Raw genomic sequence first — 27,076 nt, forward strand, 5'->3', positions numbered from 1 at the left:
TCCTGCACCTGGGATGGGGTAACCCCCAGTATCAATACAGCCTGGGGGGAGAAAGGATTGAGAGCAGCCCTGCCGAGAGGGACTTGGGGGTGCTGGTGGATAAAAAGCTGGACATGAGCCGGCAATGTGCCCTGGCAGCCCAGAAGGCCAACCGTACTCTGGGCTGCATCAGGAGGAGCGTGGCCAGCAGGTCGAGGGAGGTAATTCTGCCCCTCTACTCAGCTCTGGTGAGACCTCACCTAGAGTACTGCGTCCAGCTCTGGAGCCCTCAGCACAAGAAGGACATGGAAGTGTTGGAGCGGGTCCAGAAGAGGGCTACTAAAATGATCCGAGGGCTGGAGCACCTCTCCTATGAGGACAGGCTGAGAGAGTTGGGCTTGTTCAGTCTAGAGAAAAGAAGGCTGCGGGGAGACCTGATTGCGGCCTTTCAGTACCTAAAGGGGGCCTATAGGAAAGAGGGGGAAAACCTTTTTAGTAGGGCCAGCTGCGTTAGGACAAGGGGTAATGGTTTTAAACTAAATCGGGGTAGGTTTAGGCTAGATATAAGGAAAAAATTCTTTACAATGAGGGTGGTAAACCACTGGAACAGGTTGCCCAGAGAGGTAGTGGAGGCCCCATCCCTGGAAACATTCAAGGCCAGGTTGGATGGGGCTCTGAGCAACCTGATCTAGTTGGCGGTGGCCCTGCTGACTGCAGGGGGGTTGGACTCGATGACCTCTAGTGGTCCCTTCCAACCCAAAACATTCTATGATTCTATGATTCTATGATTCAGTCAAAGAGTGAAGCAGAAGTTAAATTATTTTCCTGGTTTATTTCTGTGCTGCTGTAAGGGAGGGGGGAAGGGGAAGAATAACAACAACTCAGTGAGGGACTTCAGGCTCTTTCTTTTCTCTGAACTCTTGGACCACGCTCCAGCAGGAGCTTCACCTGCTTTAAGCCTCCAACCCTCAGACCTGTTCTGCTTTCCTCTGCTGGGCTGAGGAGGCCAGGCTTGGGGAAGGAGGGCAGAAGAAAAGGAGCAGAAAAGATACAAGGCCCTGCTTTAAAAAGAACTCCCGCCCCATGCTCTGTGATCCTAAAATAGGGTTAGAGTAATTTTTTTAAGCTTCCTACTTTGAAATGAAAGATGAGCAGTGAAAGTGATGCAGAGGTTTGTAGCATCATGGTGGTTTTCAGTATTGCATTACTGTGTTCCCTAGAGTAAGGGGTGCATCTGTCTCCAGAGAAGCTTGTCAGTGATGTGCATCAGTGGACATCCCATGTCTGGATAATGGCTTGTTTAGTCCTAAAACTCATGCTCCAAACACCTCTTTACAGGATCAAAAAATTAGCACCCTGGCATTGAAAGTCTTACTATTCATTAATTCTTTTGAAAATGGTGACCTTGTGAAGCATATCACAAAATACTGGCATGGATTACTGCATGTTTTTGGAAAAGAGAGATGTGAAGGCTTTTAAATGTTGGTTTTGGGGAGTTGCTTGGGTAGTTTGAAGCTACTGTTTACAGCAGAAAGACCAGCGATAGCGATACAAATGAGATGGTGAAGGATGCGTACCAAATTAAGCAGAGATGTTTGCTAGAAAAGCTACTACTGTACTAGGCTGAAAGCTTGTACTACAGACATGTTTTGAAAATGTAGTTTTAGTATTGATCTGCCATCTTCTTTATATCTGATAATAACTGAAATTTTGCAGGTCATTAGTTCATCAAGTGAACTTGTCCTTGTTCCAGTTTAAAAAATTGAAATTAAATGGTTGAATTATTTGTTATAAAAGTACACGCACAGCTACACAGTGATCATTAAAGCCAATCTGAAAAATAGCATTGCAGATGATAGCAATTAAAGTTCTATTAATTTCAAATCATAAATGGCATAGGTTTTCTTTACCCTAATTAAGGTCTGAGCTTTTATTAGCTCAGTATTGTGGAACTTTAGTAAAGGATATGGTCACTTGAGGATAAAGATGATTTGTGTTTATTCCATACTATAGTCCCTAAGCAAGCTGCATCCACCTCTGTTCCTAAAGGCTTTATGGGTCTTCACAGTTTCTGTCTGTAGTTCAGTCATTTTTATGTTTGTAACTATTTTTTTAAAAGAAAAACAAAAACTCAAACAGTTCCTATTACCATTACCTTTGGCTATGCAGAACTTACTACACAGTCATGGCTGATTTTGCTTTCTCATTACTCAGCTCACCACCATCTGAATTAGGGGACACTAGAAGCACTGTGCCCTAGTCATAGTGATGGTAATTTTTAAGTATGATTACCCCTCAAAAAATATTTGTATGTTCTCAAACCACTGTGGCAGTAAGCATTTTTCTTCTGCCAGGCACTGGGGAAGAAAGCATCTAAATTCAGCAGACATTCACAGCTGCACTAGTAACTCTTGAAGCAGATTATGTTGAATAAAACTTTGCTAATAATGTTGTGTAGAATACTTCTGAGTATCTCACTGATTGTGCTTCCCTCATTTTCCCCATTGTGCAGTTGATTTAATGTAATTTAGTCAAATCAGAAGCTCCAAATGAGCATATTGCTTCCTAAACAAGCTGAGGCATGGAAGTCCAAATCGCTGCTCACAGATTTTTATCTCTGTTTGCAAATAGCCAAGCCACCCACGCTGGGGTAACACAGAGAACAAGAGAGTCTATTCAGTTCTCTTCCTGAGGACTTTTTTAATTAACCTGGATTTTTGTCTTTTTAACATCATAGGACTTATTAATGTGACATGGTTAATTTACTTCTTTTCTAAAAATCATTAGGTGTTTACATTTTGACAAGCTGCAGAATGTGAAAACTTGATGTTGAAAGTTGATTAGGCATATGCGGAGTGTGCTGTTTTGTCTTTCAAGTTGCCATGGGAAGGTAGCAAGATAAACATTTAGGAAAGAGTTTTATTTATTTTAAAGAATGATTGCAGCTTTCAACTCAAGTGGAACAGGACTTCACCATCTTTCTTATGCTAAGACTTTCCATGTAGCCGGCCCAGTTTGTCTCCTTAGCTACAGCCTGGGATTCTTCTGACCAAAACTCCCATTGTCTATATTCTTTAAATCAGAGCTGAGTGGTCTTTTAAATTTATATGATTGCTCATTCAAAAATTGTGGGTGTAATACTTTACAGGAAGTTAAACCGGATAATCAAGGCAGTCTTCTTGGTCTACGTGACTCTGTGTAAACTTTTCAAATGAGCCAGTTTTTCTCCCTGGACTTTTTAGGAGGTGGTGTCAGCGCAAAGGTTAATAAGAATGTTCATGTTTGTTGAAAATGGAAACCCAGAAATAACTGAGAATAAATTCTTCATGAGTACAGCAAAGATGGAATATATAACAGGACTTAGGAGATTTCTTCCTAGAATTCTAATAGTAGGAGAAACTCTAAGACTTTTTCTTTAAAAAGGTAAAAAAATGTGGGAATAGTAACCAGTTTGGGGGCATGGAAAGAATAAATTATTTGGAAATGATGAAAAGATTGACCTTTCTTCCACCTTTCTGATGTCTACTGACATAATACTTTACTGAGGAAAACCCAGTGTATGCAACACGTATACGAGAGGGAAAGCATATGGATGGTTAAGTGCAAGTCATAGCTCATTTAGTCCATCTTTCTTCAGTGCGATTTTAAAAAAAAAAATAAAAATAAAAAAAATAAAAAAAATGTGCCCAGCACTGCCCTTCTTGGCAGATGTGTGAGCTGCTTTTAAAGGATGTCTGGAATAACAGCTGTTAAGTCAAGAATGAACAGCTATTAAGTGTGAAGTAGAAACTAATGCAAATCATTCAAACAGTGAGGATATTGGTTTGGAACTGGTTGAGTGTTAACAAAGACGCTCGGGGCAAGGCTTGTCCCCAGCTCTTTTCCTGTGTTCTCTTAAAGATGTGGCTTTCCATTTCATCCAGTGCATTGGGCATCCTCTAAATCTTGCTGGTGGAGAGGGGTCATAGTGTCTCCCTGAACTGCTTTTGGAACCTCCAGTGGCACTGATTTTGAGCCGAAGGAGCAGAGACAGCAAAAAAATTTGGTAGTGTGAATGTGGATGCTTCTGGCTGTAGTGTGCTCTGCACTACTACAAAAAAAACCTGGTGGGGCTTGGTGGTTTGTGGGAGGGGTTTTTTTGGTGTTTTGGGTTTTGTTGGTTTTTTGGATTTTTTCTTCCAGTCTGTTCACTACAGGGAGCAACCAGCAGCATGTTGGGGATTCCTGTATGCCAAACTGGTAAACCGGTTCTTTTACCAGCAATTATTTCAATAGAGAAGTGATACCTAGCTTTGGAACATGCATTTTTGCCAAATCTGTGTACCTGCCTTTAAGCCCTAAAGAAAGAGCCACCCCTAGTTTACACACTCATCTACTTCGAAGATCCTGATGGAAATGATAAGACCCAGGGTCATTAACCCTCTAATGTATAGGACTACAACTTCTTATCTTTCAGCGTCTTGTGTGTTACTGGCTGGCAGTTTAATGGCCTCTTAATTTGTGTGTGTGGATGAACTAATTAGCAATACTAAAATATGAAATCACCTTATATTTTCTTATAGTCAAGTCCTCTGAGGGTTCTGAATTTGTCTTCATGCATAAGGCAAAATAATCAAAGAACCAGAGCTTGTTAAATTTACCTTCATTAACACTGAATTCATTTGCCTAAGTATTCTTACCCCTGCTGAGCTCACTTAAGAATACAATTTCCCTCTCTGATATTTTTTCTTCTTTCCCAGAATTCATTTTCCAGCTAATAAGGAATTCTCATTTTTTTATTTTTTTATAAGAATTTTTCTCTTTCTGGATACTATGGCAGAAGGAAGTATATAATGTCACACATTTATGAAAGATGATCTTTATGTCAAAGTAACTCCAGCTAAGACAGTCAGTTTGTAACAACCTGCCAGACCTGTGCTGATCAGGCTTAATCTTCAACATCCACAACACGATCCCTTGGACAGGAAAGAAATTATGCATGTCATCTTATTTTCGTTCATTTTATGAGAAAGTGCTACCAAGTGCATTGACCTTCTTGGTGCTTTGTTGAAGTCAAGTAATTAACCTATTGGATCTTTTTATTGCCTTTGTGGCAATAAAACTCTTGGTGAGTTGGCATGTCCCATTGATTGATTTAGGTGCTACTTATAGGTCAAAAGCCTCACTCTTTTTTCTGTCCCTATCTGATTTTTCATCCTTCTCTAAATCTGATGTTTCTCTTCAAAGCTTCTGGCACTAAGTCATTAATTCATATTTTAATCCATTTCTTGCCATTCATGCATACTGAAATCCAATGTCTTAATCAGCTGCACCCTCTTGGCTCGCAGCTCATTCCTTAACTTTTGATATCTGGCATACAAACCCTGTTAAGACGCTTTCTGCTGAGTAAAATACCCAAGGCTACATCTGATATTTGACAGGATAATCCCAGTGGTATTTTCCATAGACTCCTTACCTCTCTTGAGCACCGTACAGTTCATGTTTCCTTTTAATATTGGAGAAATGGTTTAATTGATTTTTCATTCAGCCTTCCATCACTGACCTCTTTGTCAGACTTCATTCCTGACACTATTCCCAAATTGCATTTTCTCTCTTTTTTTTTTTTTTTTGTGTTTTTTCCTTTAGAATGGGACAAATGCAGTGAGGGGTGCAGGTACAACTGCTCAGTGGGTTCGATCTGGCTCTCTGTGCACTGAGGACTATATTCATGTACTTTCATGCTGATAGAGATGTGTTCTGTATCTGTTGATGCAGGCACTGAAAGAGAAATCTTGAGTATTTGGTGCTTCAGCATACAACTTACTCTGTGCATTTTTTATGTCCACTTTTAGTAAAGGAAATTTCTGGGGAGATACAGCCTTGGCAGGATCCATGCCTATGAAGGCTTCGCCAAAGAGGCTGGATCAGTGCAGCTCCCAGCTGATTTATTTTGCTTGTCTGGCCCTCTGCAAATGAAGCTGATTAGTTCTGATGTTGTTCTTTTCACCCACCTTAGGAGGTATGGGAGATGGTTTCTTACAGTACCACAGCCTCCTTGCCTGTGCTCTTGCTGTCAGCTAGCGGTGTTGGAAGCAGCAGCCTCTGCCATGAGCAGATCCAGGGCTGTTAGGTTATATCATCATCTTATTGTCATAATCCTTTTCATATTTCCTGCTGCCTGATGGTTAACATCTAACTTCAAATGTAAGGCTTCTGAGGCTTGTTACTTAAAGTGTTTAAAACATGCCTGTTTTGTACACTGTTGATGTTAAATGCTTAACACTGTGTTTCAGGAATGTATTCCTCTGAGGTTTGATATCAGAGCCTTGGACTGATTGTATTTTAATCCTCTTATATATGTTATATTAGACAATGATCTTGAAATCCCACAATATAAAGGCTTCAAATGTCTGTAAGCAGATGCAAATAAAGACAGCCTGGAAAGTATTTGTTGTAGATTCAAACATAGCGCTGTTCAAATACACCAATAAAATGTCACAGTGACTTAAGATCTAAGTGTTGAAAAGCTTTAATATTTCCAGTAAATCCTGTTTTGTAGAATTTCATAGGTGAAGTTTGTTTTAAATGTCATTAAATAAAAAACAGAAAGTCAATAATTTGCAAAGCCATGAACTAGAGTAAAATTGTTCCACCTAAGTTTAATTTCGTATCCTTAAACACATACATACTCAGAACTTCTCCTTCTTAATGTATTTTAATTTTTATTAACATACAAAAAATAAAAAAAGAAATTACCAGTAGGTATTCTAGAATTAGCTTAACATGAAAAACTGAATACTCACCTAGCATCTGAAAGTCTGAGTTCAAATCTGTCTCAGGTTTTTAAGTTCTAAACAGGAATATAAAGAAATACCTGCCCAGAGCAGGAAATATTTGCTTTCTGCATTTAACTTTTTTAATCTCTCAATTTTGTATTGCACGTAGGGCGTATAGCTATATGTATATGGCAGTTGTTTTTGTTTAAAACCAATTTGTACATATACTTTTTTGAAACACAGCAAAATTCAAGCTTAGCAAGAAAATGTTAACATTTATGCATTATTTAGCCCCAGTATTGCCAAGGAGTCTGCCCACGCAGAATCCCAAGAGATGCTAAACAGAAAGGCTGCCAAAAACTGAAAGCATTGCATAGTCTCCATTTCACTTTCAATGCCATTTAAATTCAGATGTTAATCTCTGCCTAGTTTATTGAAACCTATCAAACTGAGAAAAGGAGATCAAATTTTAGTGATGTTTCAGACTCCCAAAATCTTTTTTTTGGGGAGTTAACTAATGTTAACTAATTTTCATTAACTTCTAGTTTGTAGTATTACTTAAATTTGGTTAAGTAAGAATAACCAGATTAAAAAGAAATCCTGAAAAGAGAAGTCTTTGCCTTTGCTTTGTTTATTGCTATATAGAATACTAGCTTATGTGCCAGAGGTCTGTAGAGGCTTCAGAACTCATACAGGACTTAAGGATGATTAAGTTGATAAAACGTGTGTGTCCACATAAAATAAATATGAAAGAAAGATGCACTTTCGCTTAACAGTAGTGGGAGTATGCTGGTTTAAATTCACTGAATATACTGATAATTTAAACTCTTTATCAAAGACTTAAAAACTGTTTACTGTGCAAAACTGTCACATGAGTAACGATATCTAGGAATATTAGAACTTTGTCCCCTAAATAATGTATCATTTTTCTGCTTAGTGAACTGTAGAAAACATTGAAGATCTAAGAAGGCTTAATAAAAATATTCTTTTATAAATCATCCTAAACTGGGATGAAGAAGTCTTAATGAAAAATTCATCTTTTATACATGTTTAAGGAAATGGTTTTAAAGACAGGATTAAAACTCAGCACAGATTTCAGGGATTTTTTTTTTTTTTTTAATACTTTCACTTTAGGTGAGAAGGTTCCCCCCTTTGTATCTAGCACTGTTAAAAAATATACCTCACACCCTCAGGAGCAAGTTGTTACCCTCATTCACGCAAAACTTTACTGAGGATAAACTGCATATTTCGCAGAATCTCAGAAGGTCTGAGGTGTCCCATCAGGTCCCATGGAAGTGTTTTTGTGTAGTTTGTTTAAATGTACCCTTAATTAATCCTTCACTACTTAGGGTGTCTCAATTTTTCCATGCTTTCCCACACGTTCCAGGGGCCTGTGATTCCTGAAGTCTTACCAGTAAAGGCCAAGGCAAAGAAGGCATTGAGTACCTTGACCTTCTCTGTGTCCTTTGTCACCAGGTCCCCTGCCCCATTCAGCAGTGGGTCTGTGTTTTGCCCAGCCTGTCTTTTGCTGGTGATATACCTGTGGAATTCCCTCCTGTTGCCAGATTCTACTCCAGATGGGCTTTGTCTTTCCTAACCCTTTCTAATCCAAATTGTTTCTGACAATTTTAAAAAGGTGTTGAAGGTTTTTCTCTTAAGCTAGTGTCTTATGATTATTGAAGACTGAAATGCAGTTAGTTGTAGTTGAAATAAGAAAATTATTGTTTCTGAGGATCAACTTTCTCCTATTTATGAAGGCAATTTTTAGCAGCTTCAGTTTCTTTCTGTGAGAAAAGCAATAGCGCTTTGTGAATCCTTGGAGTTCCTGGGTCAGAGATAGGAGAAAGTATGTAGCAAATTGGGTAAAACTGACAAGGAGCAATATTTTTTCAGATGGTTCTAGCTAAACAGAAAAGGGAAAATGTACAGCCAAGTCCCCCCTTCCTAAATCTTCTATATTGTAGTTGCTAGGTGACGTCACCTTTAACAAGTATAGTTAGATATGTAAAATGCTAATAGCACGTTACTCTTAAGGTGTTATGTGGAATGTGCCCTGGAAGCTGTAATGTAAGAGGTAATAGAGGTACTTGACAACTCTTGATGAAAACAGTAGCTTGAAAATTGAACATTTCCAGGCCTTTAGGTGCAGTGTCATAAGGGTCTCAAAAATGAAGAGAAGCTTACTAGAGGACTCTTCTTATATTCAAGTTCTTGCAAACGGAAATAAGCTCCATTGCCGGTCTTGTAGAAACATTAGCTGAGAGGCAAGTGTTGAAAGAAGCAACAGCAAGTTCAAACAGTGGTGAATGTAGAAGTAGTAGGACTTGTTAGAAGCAAGAGGGAACTTGGGTTCCATGGCCTGTTCTGCAAGAATGTGTAAATATTAAAGAATAATTAAAACGAGGTAATGGAATGAGAAGCCAGAAGGGTCTCCTCTTGGATTTGGTTTCCTAGCAAATGCAAAACCTGAATTTTATTTAGATTTGAAAACCTTTTGATGAACCCTGAGCTTTGAGCACAGCTGGGGTGATTTATGGCTTCATGATTTCAATCTGTAACAGGCAGAACTTTGCTGGTTTGTGCTGCAGTTTTGAATTTTTGAGGTTTCAGATGTGAGCCATTAGCTTTTTTCAGCTATTCACTTAAATCTTTTAGCAGATACAATTTTCCTCCCAGCTGTTCATTCAGACATTTCAGATGAAAATTAAGGAAAACAAAGCAACCCCACAGTGTGCTAAAAGGATTCAAATAAATAAAAGTAATTCTAGTTTTACTTGCCTACTTTATCCAACATTGTAGTTTGCAAGTCACATATAGTATTTTTGAGAGAAAACAAAGCTGACAAGATCTGAATTTCTCATACTTCAAACTAAGTAGAGGCAACTAGGCTGTGCCTTGAAGGGATCACAACAGCTTGTTTTTATCAGGGTTTTGCTGGTTTTAAATAGTATGTCTGTGCAAAGTTAACATCTGTATTTTGCATATTGGTCCTAATTTGAGTCATGCCAAAGCACAGAAAGCATGTGAAGCACTGCTTGCATCTCAGCTGAGAGATTTATCAGTTATAACCAGAGTTAGCATGACACAGCAGCTGCTTCTGCAATTGTTTGGTAGCACAGAGGCCAAAACACGTTAATGCTATCAGTCATTCTTACCTCTCTCCCAATTCAATTGCAATTATTTACAACAATTCATAGAGAAGCTCAGTGAAACATCTTGTAAGTGCATTGGTGATGTGGATACAGATGGCCAAGTGTTACTTTGGGAGTGGCAACTTAAGGAGGGATGAAATGAGTTAGTCAGTGAAGGTGCAGCCTCTCTGACTGTCAACATACTAGTAAATGACGAGTTCCTAGGGACCGTGCTCTGTCCCTGAGGCCAGCTGTCATGGGGAAGCTTGTGTCCTTGCGAATAAATTCTCCCAGCCCTATGCAGGGTGGACGTATGGAAATGCCAGCTAGAAATGGACCATGGAGGGTTTTCATTTGAAAGGATGCCTGGGGATTGCTTGGAAGAGTGCTAACTGGGCCAGACCAAAACCTTCCCAGGGACGTTTCTAATAGCCTCAGTGTCTCTCAGGGTGTTGGCAATGTCTTGTTTTTCATTAACTCAATTAAAAAATCTGCTATGGGAAATTCAATATATATTTGCTATATGAGTATGAAATGTTGCATATACTCCTGTTTCACTGTCAACCTGTGTGTGTATGTTGAGCACTAATGTCTATCGATGGCCAAATCTTTCCTGACAGTTTGTCAGGAGCCTACTCTGCAATATGAATCTGATGGCCCAATGCAAACGAGACATAAGATCTATTTTGGCCTGATGCCAAGAGAGCTGGCAGGGAAAAAAAAATGTATTCTAGGGAATAAGCGCATATCATTCTTGAATCAGAAACTGCTAGTTGCAGCACCAAGCATATTTTACAGGAAGCAAAAGTAAATTCAGTGGTTTTTTCAGTTTGTACCTCATAACAATAAAAATTCATATTAATGCCACATTTTTATGGTAGGATGGTTTGCTCTCAAAAATGCAGCTACGATTTGTGGTTAACGCCAAGCATATGCTTACATAGTGATGGCTTCTCCCATTGATTCAACAAAAGAAAATGTGTTCTTGAGAAATAAGTCTGACTTCCACGTGCAGAGCTGCACGTGTCACACATTGAGCTTCCTCTCTTTGCTATATCCACTTTCTTCTGGAGTCTCTTGTCCTGTAACAGTCTGACTGGTGGTGTGATACATGCAGCGAATATCAGAACCTGTTTTCCCAGTTTCTAATTACAGCAGACATACTTTTGAAGAAAGGTAATCTGGGAGCTAACTCAGTATGGTGGTTAGAAACGTACCTCGTTGCAAGTTTGAATTTCAAATAAAGAATATACTCCCGTATGTTACTAAAATAAGTCTTTAATGCCCATGAAAGCTAATAATACAATATAATTTATCTCACATTCATTCCAGGGCACAGTTCTAAAAAGCGTCACTTTCAGATATTAGTATTGAATCTATCTCAGTGCCTAAAAAGTCACCTTTTTTTTTTTTTTTTTTTTTCCAGCTGTGGGACCTGCTGCAGAAGTTGCAGTTCATCATGGCATACATTGCTCCCTGGCAGATTGCTTGGGGATCATCGTTCCATGTTTTTGCTCAGCTCTTTGCAATACCTCATATCCTTTATAAATTTGGTTTTCTTTAGTCTTAAATTCCGCTTCATGTATGTAGTTTATTTACAGTGTTTGAATAAGGTGCGAAATTCCTCGGTAACTTCTTCTAAAATGTGAAAATGCTTGGAATATCTCCTGAGAAATATAGTTTTCTCTCATTCTTGTCTGCATGGGATCTGAAACTAGAAAACTGACCTCTGACTCCAACTGGTCTGTTTATGCATGCTCACTTCTCCCCAAGCCGCGTTCTGCAGAGCATTTACTTCCACAGTCCTCAGCGCTGACTTTTGATGCATCCAGAAAGAAACGTTGTGACTGACATATTAGCTCCAAGTTGGGTGGACTTAGGTATGCAGAAGCTAGTTTTGTAAAGTGCTGGGCATATGGCTGACTGAGCTCTAAAGTATTAGTTGCTTTCTCAGTTGCTTTCAGTTGGTGTCTCAGATACAAATTCATTTCAGTGAGCCAATTTCTATTGCAACTGTCCTGATTTTTTTTTTTTTTTTTTTTTTCATTTCAGAAGCAGATGGATTTTAACATTTTAAGTACATTTTTCATTGTGGTGCTGAGAAGCATTCTGCTCTTTAACATTTCCACTCTGTTAATGAGCAACAATACATGTTCATCAACACCAAAGCAGTCCTTCGGCAACAGTGTTTCAGTGCCTGTTCCAGGGCTGTGAACATCGGTTTTGTGGATATGGAGAGTAAAACATAGAGTTCAACGACCCCCGAATGTCTGTAGGGTCAAAAAATGTATATTGGGTTTTTGGAACAAAAATTTTTCAGCTTGAAGTCTAATTCAGCTAGAAACTCAATATAATACAGGAAAAAGGTAAAAAACTGAAATAAAACACTTTATCTGAATGAATTTAACACTGTTGATACCTGAAGCATTTTCAGAGACTAACTTTTCACTTATTCCTTCCCTCCACCTTCCCCCTACCAAAGTGGTGGAAGAGGAGTTGACAGAGTGGTTTCACTTCAGACCTACTGAGGAGTTTGCTTTGTACTGTTTGTTAGATATACTCACTTAAGTCTTTGTCCCTTTCATCCCGTAGTATTTTCCTCCCCCTTGAGTGACTTCTTCCCTATGCTCTTTGCTGTGATAAATTGAATCATATGCAGCACTGATTATGCTTATGTTTCTAGATAGGAAGTATAAATGAGAGCCTCGGACAGAGGTAATTGCAGACGGAATAACTCCCTGAGGGAAAGCTTTAGATATCTATTTAGGAAAGGAAGGCATTATAAAAATAGTGACCTGTCTGAGCACTTTGAGTGATTTGTAGCAAACTATTACAAAATTCCACAACAAAAAAATTATCATCATCTCTGTTGTAGGTATGAATTGCAGGAGAAGTATGTATAAGGTTGTTTAGTAAAATATTTAAGAACTGATACTACATTTCAACAAGTTTCCCTTTGGTCATGAATATTTTGTACAGGGATAACTTTACTCTTGGTAAAAGTGCCAAATAAGCTTTGCAAAATGGAAAGCAGTTAACTAAGCAGGATTTAATTTATTTACACTGTTATTACTAAAGTGTTCTAGACTAGTTTTCTATTATTTATATTTATAATATCCTTTGTAAATGCAAGTCTATCTTTTAAGGCAATATTGCAATTAAGATACTGGTTAAATGCTCAAGTTGCTATTCCCACAACAACAATAACTTTGCCTTTTTGCATGGTATTTTTATTTGTTGTTGCCATAACCCTGCAAACAGTACTGATGAATGCATGTTGCAGTTTGCAGAGGCATTAAGCCTGCCATTTCTTTGCAGAGTTTAATTATTTGTGGTTCTTAATTGCCTAAATCACTTCTGCAAATGGGACATAAATTTTTAAATTTCCAAGTGCCTCTGTGAGCTTTTGCCATAGAGCTCAGCTATACGAGAAACTCTACGTGCTTTAGTGCATTTGATTCCAGTGTGCAGAGCACGAAGGGCAATGCATGTGGAGCTTTGCCTGGTGGAGGTTGTGGAACCTCCTAAATTCTTCGGGAATTTAGACGAACATCTGTCAAGAGTCATATAGGTTTAGCTGATCCTTCCTTGTCGCCGCTAGATGGACTAGGACCCCTCAAAGTCCCTCCTAATTCCGAAAGATGAGGAATGGGAATGGGCTTCTGGCTCGAGGAGAGCTCTTCAACTGCACTTCCTGGTGCTTAAATGAGTAAGAAAATGTATTTGTAATTATCAGTGCACTGAGAAAGTCAGTGTAGTTTGTAGTCAAGGGAGGATTTTATGTAATAAATTAATTGGTGAGATTTGGAAAGAAAGGATTTGTAGTTCAGATTATCCTGTGTTTATGGGAGTTTCTGCTTTGGCTGTTTTAGGGTTGCCACTCTAATGTCAAGAAAAGGAAGCCCTGTGATGCTCAGTTCTCCCATCTTCTAAGTGATCATGTGCTTGGACGTGATGAAATGTGTTTTGGCCCATAGAAATTGCAATTAGAAATGTGTGGTTTGAGAAACAGAATATTTGCACTGGCCTTACTGCATAGTTTTGTGTTAAAAGAAGGGGATGGAAGACTTTGAAAATGTCGGCCTTTCAGTTACTTGTTTTGAAACTGATTGGAATTTAAACAGATTTTTTTAATTACAAGAATTAGTCCTCAAAATATAATGTTTTATTTCAGATTGAAGTGTTTTTAATTATTTTTCTTCTGAAAATTTGATCGTGGTCATATTAAAAAGAAAATCAATTATTCACAAAGAAACAAGTTCCACTTCTGCACTGTAAGGCCTAACAACAATGGTACACTGGAGAACTGGCTTGGGACATAGAATAAAAAAGCATGCCTATATGGCACTTCTTTTTTTATTTTCTATTTAAAAATAATTAAAGCTTTGGTATAAAAAAAATTACCTAATTAAAGGAAATGAGGTAGCATGAAATAAAAAACCCCCAATGACAGGTAATTGCCCACTGTACACATCAACTGTGTATGTAAGGGAGTTGGGTGCTGTTACTTGCTCTCACGACACGCTTACATATATGAAACACCTTATTAAAATCACTCTTCACAAGTCAAATGGAAAATGCCTTCTAACATACATATAGTAGAGCATTATGTCTTTTTAGCAAAACCAGAACTGTTGCTGCTGATTATGTCTTAGGCACAGACAGTTCACAGTGGAGTCCTAAATGTCTTAACTCATGATGGTGGCAATTTTTAAATCAATCATTACATTAGAACTCTCTTTAGAAAACTTGATTTGCTCTCCTTATCTGTCTTCCTTGTTCTCTTTTTGTCTCTTCAGCTCCCATGCCTCCTTCCCTTATCTGACACTTGTAAATACTTGTTAATCTTTCACACCCAGTGCTGGTTATGACTACAGTGTAATGTGACAGTTTAACTTTTTTGATGTACTTGCTTCAAGCTCTGCCCTCTCTGTTGCTTTTTGAACTTTAGATTCTTGAGGGCAGGTCGTTTTGCAAGCTCAGTCATGCACGAAGTCACTGTTCCAGACCACTCTCTCTTAATAAGTTTGAGGGATTGGAGAGATCTTTTGGCAAATACTTGCTTTTAGATTTTGCAGATTGCTTTGAAAGCATGCCTAGCTAGTATTTTAATGGAAATAATGTACCACGAATGATGCTACATGTGTTGAAGTGGTTTTTTGGGAGGTCTCAAAGTCAGTAGGACACACATACAGGATATTATTATAAGAGGGTAAGCTAAGAAGACTCTGGTTATTGGGTGATCTGACCTGAATTTTAGTTTGGGATGCACTTGAGTGTGGTACTTTGATAGTCACTCCTTAGTGACTTCTTTATTTTGCACCTTCATCCCATGAGTGTTGTAAAGAAGGTCGACTATTCTCTTATGCCAACTTGGAAACTTTTTTCCTGAGACTTCATGGGCATGGTATGAATTAATGAAGAATTAAAGCCTAACATTTAATTTGCTTGGGTTTTTTAATCATGTTCCTTTCAACTCTCGTGTTTTTCAGTATCCTTGTCCATCTCCTAACTTGCTTTTCAGCCATGAGGAATATGAATTTACATTTAAAGTAAGCTATGGATTCAGGCATTCATTACGATGTTTATAGGTTATATTTACTATTCCCCTGTCCTCACCTTCTCATTTCTTATATATCTGAAGAAGTATGAAATGCTGAACATTTTTTATCTTTCAGTCAGGATGGAATATTGTCAGTAAAAGTTAACATGAAAGCATGATTTTAAGCCAGCAGGTTGGATTAATAGAGGCATAGTTGTTTCACAACATACTAGGTCATTGCAAAATAAGCAGAAACTCGGAATGAAATACTGGACACGTTGGGAGCAAGACTCCAGTTCAGAGAACCAAGAATTTCCAAGAAAATGAGTGTTTGGGTATTTTCATGTTTTAACCTCTGTGTGTCAGACTCTGGAAAGGCACTTTGTATTATAGAAGGTACACTAGGGTAGCTGGAAAAGGGCACTTATTGCTTTGCCTATGCTCAGGATCTGTCCTCGGGCAGGGATTAGACAAGGTCACCCTGCTAATAACGTACTCTGTTCAGACATGTCGCCTCCATTACAACTGTGCAGCATTGAAGAGCCGCCGATTACATGCTGGTAATTGGCAATTTGGCACTGCCTGCCTTCCTTTCCTTTCCTAACCACCTCTTTGGTAAAATAAATAACAACAAAAAAGCAAAAATAAATAGTTCTAAGAACTACCTCAACAGTGGTTTAAAAGTATGAAGAAATCATTTGTGTTACCTTAACTTGCAATTTTCAGACTCTGCTATGCTTTTTTTTCAAACTCTGGCCACTTCAGTCTTTTCTACACCATTGAGTCCATTTCTTGGTAGTGTCATCTTTATCGCATCATACGCAAGACCGATCAAGTTCTGGGAGAAAAACTACAAGTAAGACTATTAAAAAATTTTCTACACTTTTTATTTGCTCTCATTAGTTTCATTTCTGGAGGAGTTTTCTTTCTGAAGATAATCCTTAAATTGTTGTAGGGCACGAGAGGTTGATCTCTGAACCTTGATTCTGGTGTTTTACTATTTCATGGTTATTTGGTTATTTCTGAAAATGTATTTAAACAATTATCGGTACGTTACGGATGAGGTGCCATGTTGCATTTGTTGTACAGATGTAACGAACAGTGTAACAGTAATGAAGCTGTGAAAAAAAAAAATCTGTAAAACTCCTAGTTGTCAGCCTTTTTTGTCTTGCTAGCTAGTGTTAGCAACTAAATCTGTGAAGCCTTTGGCACTCGAAGTCAGGCTGCATTAATATGTTTTTTACAAGCCAGATTAAATGTTACTGTTTGGGATGTGGCAGGTAAAGCAATGATAAGTGTGCATTGTTATTACTTGCTACATCTGATCTTGGAGTTTGACTTAAGGATTGGTTGATTTTGTCAGATTTTACCTGCCATTCATTCAATTTGACAAGGATGTAAACATAGAATATTGAAAAGATTGAATAAAGAGCTTCTGCTGCTCCTACCCAGTAGGATTTGAAAGCTCTTGGTAACTGGGATCTCATGGGTTCCCAACAAGAGTACTGGAGATGGGGAAACACTTCCCTTTCCAGATGGAGGTAGTTTTTGCAAGGGATGAATGAGCAGTCTGCAACTTCAGGGGCTACATTCAGTGACTGAGGAGGGGTCCTTTGAGTCCTGTGCTCTGGGCAGTGAGTGAGCTCTTCACCACCAGACCAGTGAGAAGTGCTATACACTTACCACCCTTCTTGTGTAGGTGCTACTGTTGTGTCTGAGCACCTCAAAAGAATTCAAAACTAGAAATTACACTGATTGACTTTTCCATCTTTTAGAAGAAGTCACTTTTGAGAAGTAGAAAACAGCCTTGTAGAAGATTCAGATAGTCATCAAAGTGAAATAAATGTTTACCTGAAGCTGTGGCATCCCACAATATGCACATGTAACGACTACTCCTGAATTTGTATTCATTTTGTCTCTAGCACTTCTGATTCTCCTTTGCCTTGCTTCCATTTCAGTATTTCATTGCTCACATGAAGAACTGAGCAGAGTGAGTGAGCGTTGGACTGAAAAACTCCTGAGTCATTAAAGGGACACAGTGAAAAGACAGAAAAAGGCAAGGGAAGGGAGTAATTTCATATTAAGAACAGGGACATTTTCTACAAAATACCTATAATAATTAAGTGAGATAGGCCTTGCGTTACTGCTTTAAATCTTGACCCTTCAACATCTAAAAATTCAAAGGGATGGTGTGATTGCTTTCTTTCAGAACTGTGGAGTTAAATAGGATCAGGAACTTGAGCTGGAGTGGTAATTTGTTCTGGCTTCTGCACTGACCTGCCTTTGGGCTGCATCACCCTATGGCCGGATGTGCACTGAGTTTTCAGGTGCTGGAAGAAAAAACAGAGCAAACACAGGGAAGTTGGTTTATAGATTTCTTTTTTGGAGTGCATTGACAGTTACTTTTGCTAAGTTCAGTTCAGGGTATTTGTGGAAAGTCACAGGTTCACCACAGTGCAGTCTGAGATACGCTCACATGGAGCAGAAGTTCTGGCAGTTTTTTTTTCCTATTTCCATACTCATTGCCTGTTGACAGGACCTTTAGCCCAGAGGAAAGCTACCTTCAGTGTGCTTTATATAGCTTTTTTGTTTTGCCTGCTTTGCATGCTCATTTATAAACACGTCCTTGCTGTATTGATGAATACATTACATTACCACATTTATATTGGCTACGCAAAAACTCATTTATGTTTATATGAAATTACAGAGGTAGTCAATTCCATGGTTACATTTTTTTATACTTTAACCTCTTAATTGGACTAACTGAGAACAATTTTGACACGCAGTCTAGATGTCAAAATATCATGGCTTTGTTTTTCTTCCAAGTCATAAATTAGGTTGCTTTCTTAGAGTGTCATTTCTGTTCATCAGTATATATGTACTTCACTGCTGTCAAGCAAACTTAATTTTTTCTTTGTTTCACTTAAGGAAAACTTATTTTTGCATCTCATTTGGGCCAACAGTGTGAAATTAGATGAAGGAACAAACATCCGCTTCATTTTCTGTAAAGTCAATCCGAAGTTGAAGCTTTGGACATCATCAAGTAGACAGTATTGTGTTTAGTAATAGGGCTGGGCTATTAGGCCAGTAGCCTGAGTGGTGAGCAACTGCTCCATCTGTTCCATAAAATGCTGGTTTGGTTGTGTCTATCTGGTTTTCTGAGTGCATACATACTCATCGTGCATTTCCAGTGTTTCTTTTAGTCCCGCTTTTTCTGCTGGCTATGGAGGAGTTTGATTCCTCAAGTTTATGACTGGGCATCTGCCACTCTGGATGATGTGAGCTGGAGCTGAAAGTCTTGGAGAATTAAGATGATGGCTTGTTTGTTTTTTCAAGGAGATGAGGGAACTCAAGTGGGTAAAAACAAAACAAACAAAAAGATTCATTTTGACAGCACGCAAACTCTGAAATTCCTCGTAAGCTCTTCAAAATTCTGGAATCATACTGTGCTTGTTTGTGCTCTTGTGGTGTGTGCACAGAGCATGGGTGTTCTTCCCTGTGCTCAGCACGGATGCTGTTTGTTTATAGTGTGCCCTTTAGTACTCACTGCGATCGGAGTCTAGTGCACCAATACATCACTGAGGTCGGGGATCTTTCTGGGGGGAAAGGGAAGAGTGACTTTAAGAAGAAGAAAAAATAAGGCAATAAGCAAGGCAGGTAAGAAAGAAGAACTTCTCGTGCAACGACTTTTCTACAGCTTTTGCTGCCATTGTTGTTGAAGAGACGGGTTTAAATCAGAAAGCTGGCCTGCTGCTCTTGAGCTGGTTGCCTCGTGAGAGTCCAACTATGAGAAATTGTCTTTTTTTTTTTTTTTTTTTTTAAAAAGAAAAAAGTTTGATGCAACACTGGCTTTGTCTTGCCATTAACCTGGGTCCTGCTGCCCAGTTTAATGAGTCCTGTTTTAGTCTTTATTTTCACAGCTGTTGGAATGATTAGGTTGTAGATGTCAGAGAGAGAAAAGGAAATAGCTATAAATCTTATTTAATGTATAGGCACTTTAAAGCATAAAGTGTTTGTTCAAACGCAGTTGTTCCAGTCTTCTACTTTGCTTTTTTTCTTAAATACTTTGTCACGCTGCAGCCTGACTCTGTCCCCCTCCTCCCTTCCTCTTATCTTGCTTTGTATCTTGGATAAGGCAATGGACAGAACAGAGGAGGAAGTTTACTTTCATTCCCCAGTGGGGCTAACCTCTGGATCACATTGAGCAGCCTGTTCTCTGCTGCAGCTGTGACTTGTCCCCACAAACAGCAGACTGCCACCAGGAATCTGGAGATTTTGCTGCCTGCAAGCCACTTGTCTCCCTCCTGCTCCTCGTTTCCATTCTTTTTTGGTCATCTGGTTCAGTGCCTATTTTTGGGTAAGGCACAGCTTGCATTTGCTTTGAAGGGTCTCAAGTGAATTACTGTGTGGTGTAACTGAATTTGTTAGGTGTCTCTATAGAGGCTGTGATTCAACTGCCAGTTATCTCAGAACAGCATTGTAGGGCACCTCTCTGTTTTTGAGAATATGTGAGCATGCCTTTCTTTTCTCCATCTTTTAAAGAAGTGTATCACTGTGTTATTGTTCCAGTCATTGCGGTCTGGAAAATAACCACCTGGAAGGTCAGTATAGCTGGGAATGGAGGCTGAGGAAAACCTACCCTGCCTCAGGTCTAGTGCAGCTGGCATTTTCTTTTTTCCTACCGGCTCACTTAACCTGCCCGTTGTGGACAGCCTGCAGGTGGAATGGGAAGAGTTTTCCCAGTGTAGACATAATTTGGGTTGACCCTACATTATGCACCTGTGTGGGAAAAGGAGTTGTGAAATGTACCCATCTGCTCCCTCCCTTTTTCCCATAAAATAACAGGCCTTCCACTTCCAAATACTTATTTTTAACACACCCTAGTGCATCTGGTTTCTCTGTGAACCTGCTCATCTGTTACAGCTGCTAAACCCCCTGCTCTGAATGCAAAACTTTATTCAACCATAACTGTCCATGGGCCTTGTTTGGGAGCTGCATGTTCAGACCTTTCAAGTTCCCCTTTTAGGGATGGCTTCCTTTTTTATTTTTTTTTTTGTCTTTTCTTGCTCTGTTGTTTGATTTTTCACAGAGGAACAGAGGAACAACAGCAGCAGCTGTTTATAGTTCAGTAATGTCTTGAACATTGATTTATAATGAGTACTTTAAAGAAAGGTACATTAACCCTGAAGTCAATGATTATAGCATAACCTAGGCATAGGAGAACCTTTTTTTCCCCCTAGGCATAGGAGAACCTTTTTTTTCCCCCTAATCGACAGGAGTTAGTGTTTTCCTTAATTCCTCAAGTATCACTGCAGAAATGTTATGTTCTGACTACTTCCACTACCTGTTCTTCTTACTTAGGGTTCAAAATCTTCAGAATACTTCCACCCACCTGGCATGAAAGCCATATTGCAGCCATGACTTTTACTGTTCATCGCAATCATTTTAGTTTCTTCAAAACTGTTTCTCTTTCTCTGCTAATTTTTGTGTTTCTCTCTGGCTGCTCCTATTTCTGTACTGCTTTTTATGAACTGATCAGAAAGAAGCACTGTATTCCAGTTGGATGACTTCAGAGTGTACGGAGGTTCTAGTTCCTTTGTTACCAGCTATTACTCAGTTTTATGACTGAGCCCCTTTAACTGTGGCTCTCTTAAGAGAAGTCTTCACTGAGTTGGCCTCAGGGCTCCTCCAGGCTTTTGTTGAGTGTTAAGTTAATTTAGAACTCAGCAAAGTAGTATAAATAAGTATCACCAATAGATAAAACCAAAACGGGCACTTACTAGTGCCTGGGACTTACAAGTCAAAACAAATAGGACCAATGACTGAATGGGTTTTAGTTTGAATTTTTGGTGTGTTGTCTTCAAATCAGAAGGGCTGCCTGGGCCTGTTCAGAAAGCATGTGGAATTTGGTGAGAGTCTTTCTGGAGGCTGCAAAGGGATTTAGGTCCTTGGGCATCCAGCCTAGACTGGTACTGAGGGATGATGCCTTTGGTTACAGCATTCTTGCTGACTGTAGTGGCACTCCCTGGCTGGCAGTGATGCAAAAGCTGAAACATTAGCAAGTTGCTGCTATTTTTCCTTTGTTACTCTTCTCTTATAACTGGCAGATTTCCCAATAAAGATGATTTTTTGGTGAAAAAAATGCTCATTGTTTCAACAGAGGAGTATAAACTGGTCTTCGGGAAGTTGCACCTTGTTCTCCAGGGGTGTGTGTGGCCATGGTTCTGGCATTGGGGAGAGAACAGAGAAAAACAAAACATTCCAAGAACAAGGAATATCTTTGTCCATACTTCAGCCTTAGTTCTTCATGAGCCATCTGAAGTTACGTGTTATTCATTAGACTTCCTCATCTGACTGTCTTCTCAAGACCATTCCCTGTCTCTTCCCTGCTGTAGTGCCTATCTGCTATACATCTTCACATTGCACACCACCATAACTGCCTGTGGGCTTGTATCTGCAATGCTTGCCTGGTTTGGGAGGCTTTAATCCCTTTTGGCAGGTGCGTGGGGCTTTGAGGAGTGACAAAGCCACAGCGTTCAGATGTGGGAAGTGTTGCTTCAGGTAAAGCCCCAGGCTAAAAGAAGCCCTACTAGAAATTAAGTTCCCCTCAGCATCTTGAACTGTGATCTTCCCTGGAGTAAGTGACCCTGTGTGCATGTGTGCCCTTTTGGCCACTTGCTGTAGCATCTCCTCTCCAACCCAGCCCTCACCTCATCACTTGACTCCACATGTGGAGTCACACTGAACTGGGAAAATGTGAGGACTGTCTGGGAAAGGATGGGTGAGGATAAACCAGGCACCTTTAAACAAGTAGATCTGGTATTAAAATGTTTTCCGAGTTGACAAGTGTTTCATTCTCGAGGAATGCTATACAGAATTCAAAGTTGTATTTTAACTGTTTGTCAGTATCTCTTTAACTGGTAACATCTCCTTTTCTCAAATTTTGCCCGTGGCAGTCAATAAAACAAATTGAGGCTAATTGAATAGGAGCCATATGTGTGATAATTAATTGGGAGTGCATTCTGATTCAGTGCTCTGTAGTTCCCTGCTGAGTTAAAGATGCATTCACAACTCCAATTCACTGAATCATTCTAAGAGGACAGAATAAAGACAGAAGGGAGGCATCAGAGAGGGAATGCATGCTGAGGCCAGGCAGGAACACAAGCAGAGATCAAAACCACAAGCAGGATAAATGAAAAGGGAAAGGGATGGGCAAAAAAGGAAAAGGCATGCAGTGAAAAATCTGAGAGGATAACGCAACAGACACTGATAAGCAGGAACTCAGACCTATAGAGAGAAAGAAATCATGAGCATGATAAAAAAAGATACTTGCAAAGGAAGGCAGTAACAGGACATAAGAGAAAGATGAGAATAGTCTCATAACTCAGAAATAGGAAGCATGTAATATTTTAAGGGTTTGTGTGGATATACAGTGCCACTAAAATTTTATAAGCTGTTTGTCTAATGCTTAGCTTCCAAATTATGTAAATCTAATAAGATCAAGTAAACTCAGGAAACTTCTGTCATGTCGAGTATTGGAAACCTGTTGAAGTGGATTGACTGAATTTCCATAAGAATAAGTGTTCTCAGCTAGTGTTCATCCCATTTATGTGGATAATGTAGATCACCACCTGTTTTAGATTTAACTGAATCAGACATTTAGGAGCAAGCTGACGTTCAGAGCACTAAGCTCAAACCTCCCATTCAAGAAGATGCTTACTCAAGCAACTTTTGTCAAGATGTGAAGACAGGGGAAAAGCTAAGATCACAGAGGAGATGTTCAGCAAGTGTAATCATTCTAACTGAGGTGATAAGTAAGCTGTGTTCAGATAGCAGCAGGGAGTAATTCATGCTACAGCTTGCTCAAGTCCTGGTTGTCTCCTGATATACAAGGGTATGTACTGGACCCAAATTACCCGAGAGCTTATAAGAGCAAAATGTAAAATGTCTCTTGCTTCTTTCTCAGATAATGCGAAATGCAGAATTATGTCACCATTGCCACTGAGAATTGTCTCTGAAGCTTTGTCCTAGTTTGGACTAGGTAAATACTGGATGAATGCTAGGGGGATTTTATTTTTTTAAAAGTTTTTTGACTAGCAGCATTTGCTCTCAGAATGCCATCTAGTTCAACCATGTGTTGGAGCTTTTTCAGCCTGAAGACTACTCTAGAGACTACCATAACGACTGCTGTAAATGATTGACACTCTCAACAGTCCTTGCAATGAAAAAAAACCAGGGGTATTAAAAGGTATCCCCATTTCAGATTGGATTTTGTACAACTGCACAGTAGCAGCCACATTTTTCTTGTTCTTCAGTGTAGTGTCACTGATGCTGCACTTGCAGGTTCATGGCACTGGAATGGCTTGGTTAGCTTCCATTTTGCCTCCCTTCATATTTTGGTGAGAAATATCTATAATGAGCAAATTGCATATTTATCATGTAGGCTTTCTTTGTAAGACATCATTCACCAGTCTGTGTCTTACTCTTGTATTTCCTCATACTTTTTTCCATCTCTACCTCCTAATTTTGTTTTTAAGCTTGAGTCTAAAAGTGACAATTAAAATATCTTAAGTATATGTTATTGTAGTATTGTACACTGAAAAAGCATAAAAGCACTTTGCTATCAGCAATTAAGAATATTAAGAATGAGTTCTGAAATGCCTTGCTGCCCTTTCCTCCTTTTATGAAGTTTAAATGATGTGCATCTCTGTGTGGAGTAAAGGAGGTAAACGTCTTGGCCTCATTTGCTGAAGCAGCTCCCAACGTTTTGGTAATTAATTTTTTTTCTGTCCGATCTTGCTCTGAAAACTTCACCAGGACATTTCTCATCACCTCCTTTCTACTCTCCAGGTCCTTACAGTTTCTCAGGCTTTTGCCACTCTGCTCACGGGCCCACCAGCCAGCGCAGAGCCCCAGTCAGTCAGTCCTGCAGAGCACTTTACCCAGAGCTGGGCACAGCATAGCACCTCTCCTATAATGTTGGCATTAGCTCATGGTGGGAAAACCAGAAAAATAACTCTCACCTGCAGTATTTCAGGTGCATGCTTTTGCGTGTAATTAACACATTGGCTTTTAAATTAACACTGTGTCTATGAATTGCAGGCAGTGAGGTACAGCTGTGATGCCAGGTCCAGTGCTGAGTTCTATCCTTACAGGGATGTTGAGGTCCCAGCCCTATTTCACCGATGCAAGAGTGAGCACAAACACCTCTGGGCATTTGGCATAATCCTTCCACTTGTAAAGCTCCTTGTATTGCTCCGTATAAAGTATCTGAAAATAGTGATTAAATGCCTTTTAAAAGAAAAAGCGTACTCAGACAAGGGGAAAGAAATTAAGTAGCAAGGTAGGCAAATACGACAAAAGCGGGGATATTGGTTACATTTTGGTAAAGCATTAGTGAGTATTTTAAAGTACACAGGTGCTTAAATGACCTGGCTTACAAATAAGAGGTGAATTCCACAGCTAAATCTTTGAATGTCAGAGCACTTACACCTACTTAAACAAAAAAACCAAAAAACCCCAAACCAACCAAATCATAAAAAAACCCCAAAAACCAAACCTGAGAAGCTCTTGGAATGAATTATAAAAACCCCTAAGAACAGGAAACATTACTGATAAGATGACCTTCCTGTGTTTTAAGAAGATCCTTCAACAGCTCTGTCTTTAACAACTGGAACTTCCTTATACCATAGCCCTCCTCCAGTTTGCTAGCATGCAAAGCCCCTTTTTATTATGGTTAGATGACACACTGGAGCAGTCAGGGAAGGAGGGGAAGAAGAAAGCATGAAAAGTAAAAATCAGAGCGAGTGATCAGGAAGGAGAAGTTGTTTTCATTTTTAAGAGATCTTTATTAACGTCAGCTAAACCTAAGGCATATCTTCCATGCAGCTGCCCAGAAAACCTGGGCACAGTTATGCACAAAGGGGCTGTCAGCCTCTGCTGTTGTAATCGCACTGAAATCAGTCTGCATTTTAGATAAAATTGATTTAAAACTACTTGGGCATCCTCACACTTCCAATTAGTACCATCATTTTTGCCTCTGGTGTCCTTCAAATATTCATGGATGCCTGCCTATTCTGCCATCTCCTCATTCTCCCTCCTGCCTCACTTGTCACTACTACTACTGTGTTTTTAATGCTAAGCCTTCCGTTTATAGTGCCAGCAGCGTAAGATATTCACATGGAAATGTTGAGGATTTTTTTTTTTTCCACACTCCCATGAATAATCATAGAGCTGCAGCATAGTAAAGTTTCTCTCAGTTAGACTTGCCTGTTAGATGTCATGGAAAGACAGATTAAAATTCATTGGACACAGACAAAGAAAAACTTTGGATCTACCCTAGAAAGGCATCTCTTGCATTCCCCAGAGGGAAACTGCTTTTCTTTGTTTTGGTCTCTTTCAAAGTAGTGCTCCCCTCCTTCACAACAGGAATCCTGGAAATCTTGAATTTGTTTTTTGGGGCAAAACCCAGTAACAGCAAGGCAGATAGAACAGCTGCAATTTTATTTTCATCATCTGGAAATGAGCACAGTAATGATTTTTTTGTTTTTTCTCCTCAATTTGCCTGATTCTTGGCATCCGCTGTGCGTTCCCCAGGCTGCCTAAATCCCCTTCAAGTCTTTTCTACCGTTCTAAGGAAATTGGGAGAGTAAAGTGGGAGAAGAAAGTCTTCCAGGTTGAAAAATGAGGTAGTATTTTTGGACAAGGGAAGTATAGGAAGTGACTTCATCCTTTTGCAAAGGGAAGCGATAGTTATAATGGCATGAACAGGGCTATGCAAACCAGTGGATTATCTCAGCGCCCATGTAAATGCTGGACTAAAAGAGCACGAGACAGATATTTTGGGAACTAAGCAGGAAGTTCACTTTAAAATTGGTGAAGACTTAGCTGAAGACGTTCAAACACAATCACTTGCTCTCTAGGGCTAGCACCAAAGGACCTGCTCTCAGTTTGCATAGAATAATGCAATTCAGGAAGAAATCCAATTACTGAGCTACATATCACCTTGGATGAGTGGTAACAACCAAGTCTGAAGCAAGAGGACACTGGAGGAAAGCCCAAATCATCCACTAGTCCCGAAAGTTCACTTTGAGAGGTCCTAGTTGTCAGCAAAAAGCCCAGGAGTAGACGTCACTGGTTTGGTTGTTAGGTGCGGTGTGTTGTAGTTTAATGCTATGCAAATTCCCATTGCCTTCAAGAAGGTACAAAATATGGCTTTGGTTACTAAAAATTGTGGAAGATTTTTAAATTCCAAAATGGATTACCTGACTGAATTTATTCAACTAAACTGAATTTCAGGACAGAAGTTTGCTTTAGAAACTGTCTACGTTACCCTTGGTCTTAAAAAAAAAAAAAAAAATTTTGCTTCAAAATATCTGTATAAAATATTTGAATTTTTCTGGTAGTGTCTGAAAAGGTGAATCCTTTCTTGTCTTATGTCCTGAGGCCCATGTTTTAGCTACTTAAGCAATCATTACTGTGCTTGGAATGGAGGATAAAGCCGCAACAGAGACTGGTTTTGTTTTGTTTGTCAGAGCTGTTCGGTTTCCTTCCCTTCTTCCCAGTCAGGCTGCATTATCCATCTGGGAGTGTCCTGAAGCACTTGTGATTTTCCCTGATTGTTTCATGTGTCTTTCTCTCTCTCATTCTCTCTCTCTCAAAAAAAAAGG

At 39.3% G+C, this 27,076-nt stretch overlaps 1 protein-coding gene across 1 annotated transcript in view; it reads left to right on the forward strand.

Annotated features, from left to right (window-relative positions):
• Window positions 1–27,076, forward strand: part of PCNX2 (pecanex 2) — a 154,805-nt gene that overhangs the window by 85,686 nt on the left and 42,043 nt on the right. Inside the window, exons 22-23 of the mRNA XM_009644174.2 lie at window positions 11,292–11,402; window positions 16,136–16,263. Coding sequence (XP_009642469.1) covers window positions 11,292–11,402; window positions 16,136–16,263 — 239 coding nt within the window. The remainder of the gene's footprint in view (window positions 1–11,291; window positions 11,403–16,135; window positions 16,264–27,076) is intronic.

The sequence above is a fragment of the Egretta garzetta genome, unplaced genomic scaffold (assembly GCF_000687185.1).
Source record: "Egretta garzetta isolate BGI_Z169 unplaced genomic scaffold, ASM68718v1 scaffold118, whole genome shotgun sequence".
Classification (NCBI taxonomy): domain Eukaryota; kingdom Metazoa; phylum Chordata; class Aves; order Pelecaniformes; family Ardeidae; genus Egretta; species Egretta garzetta.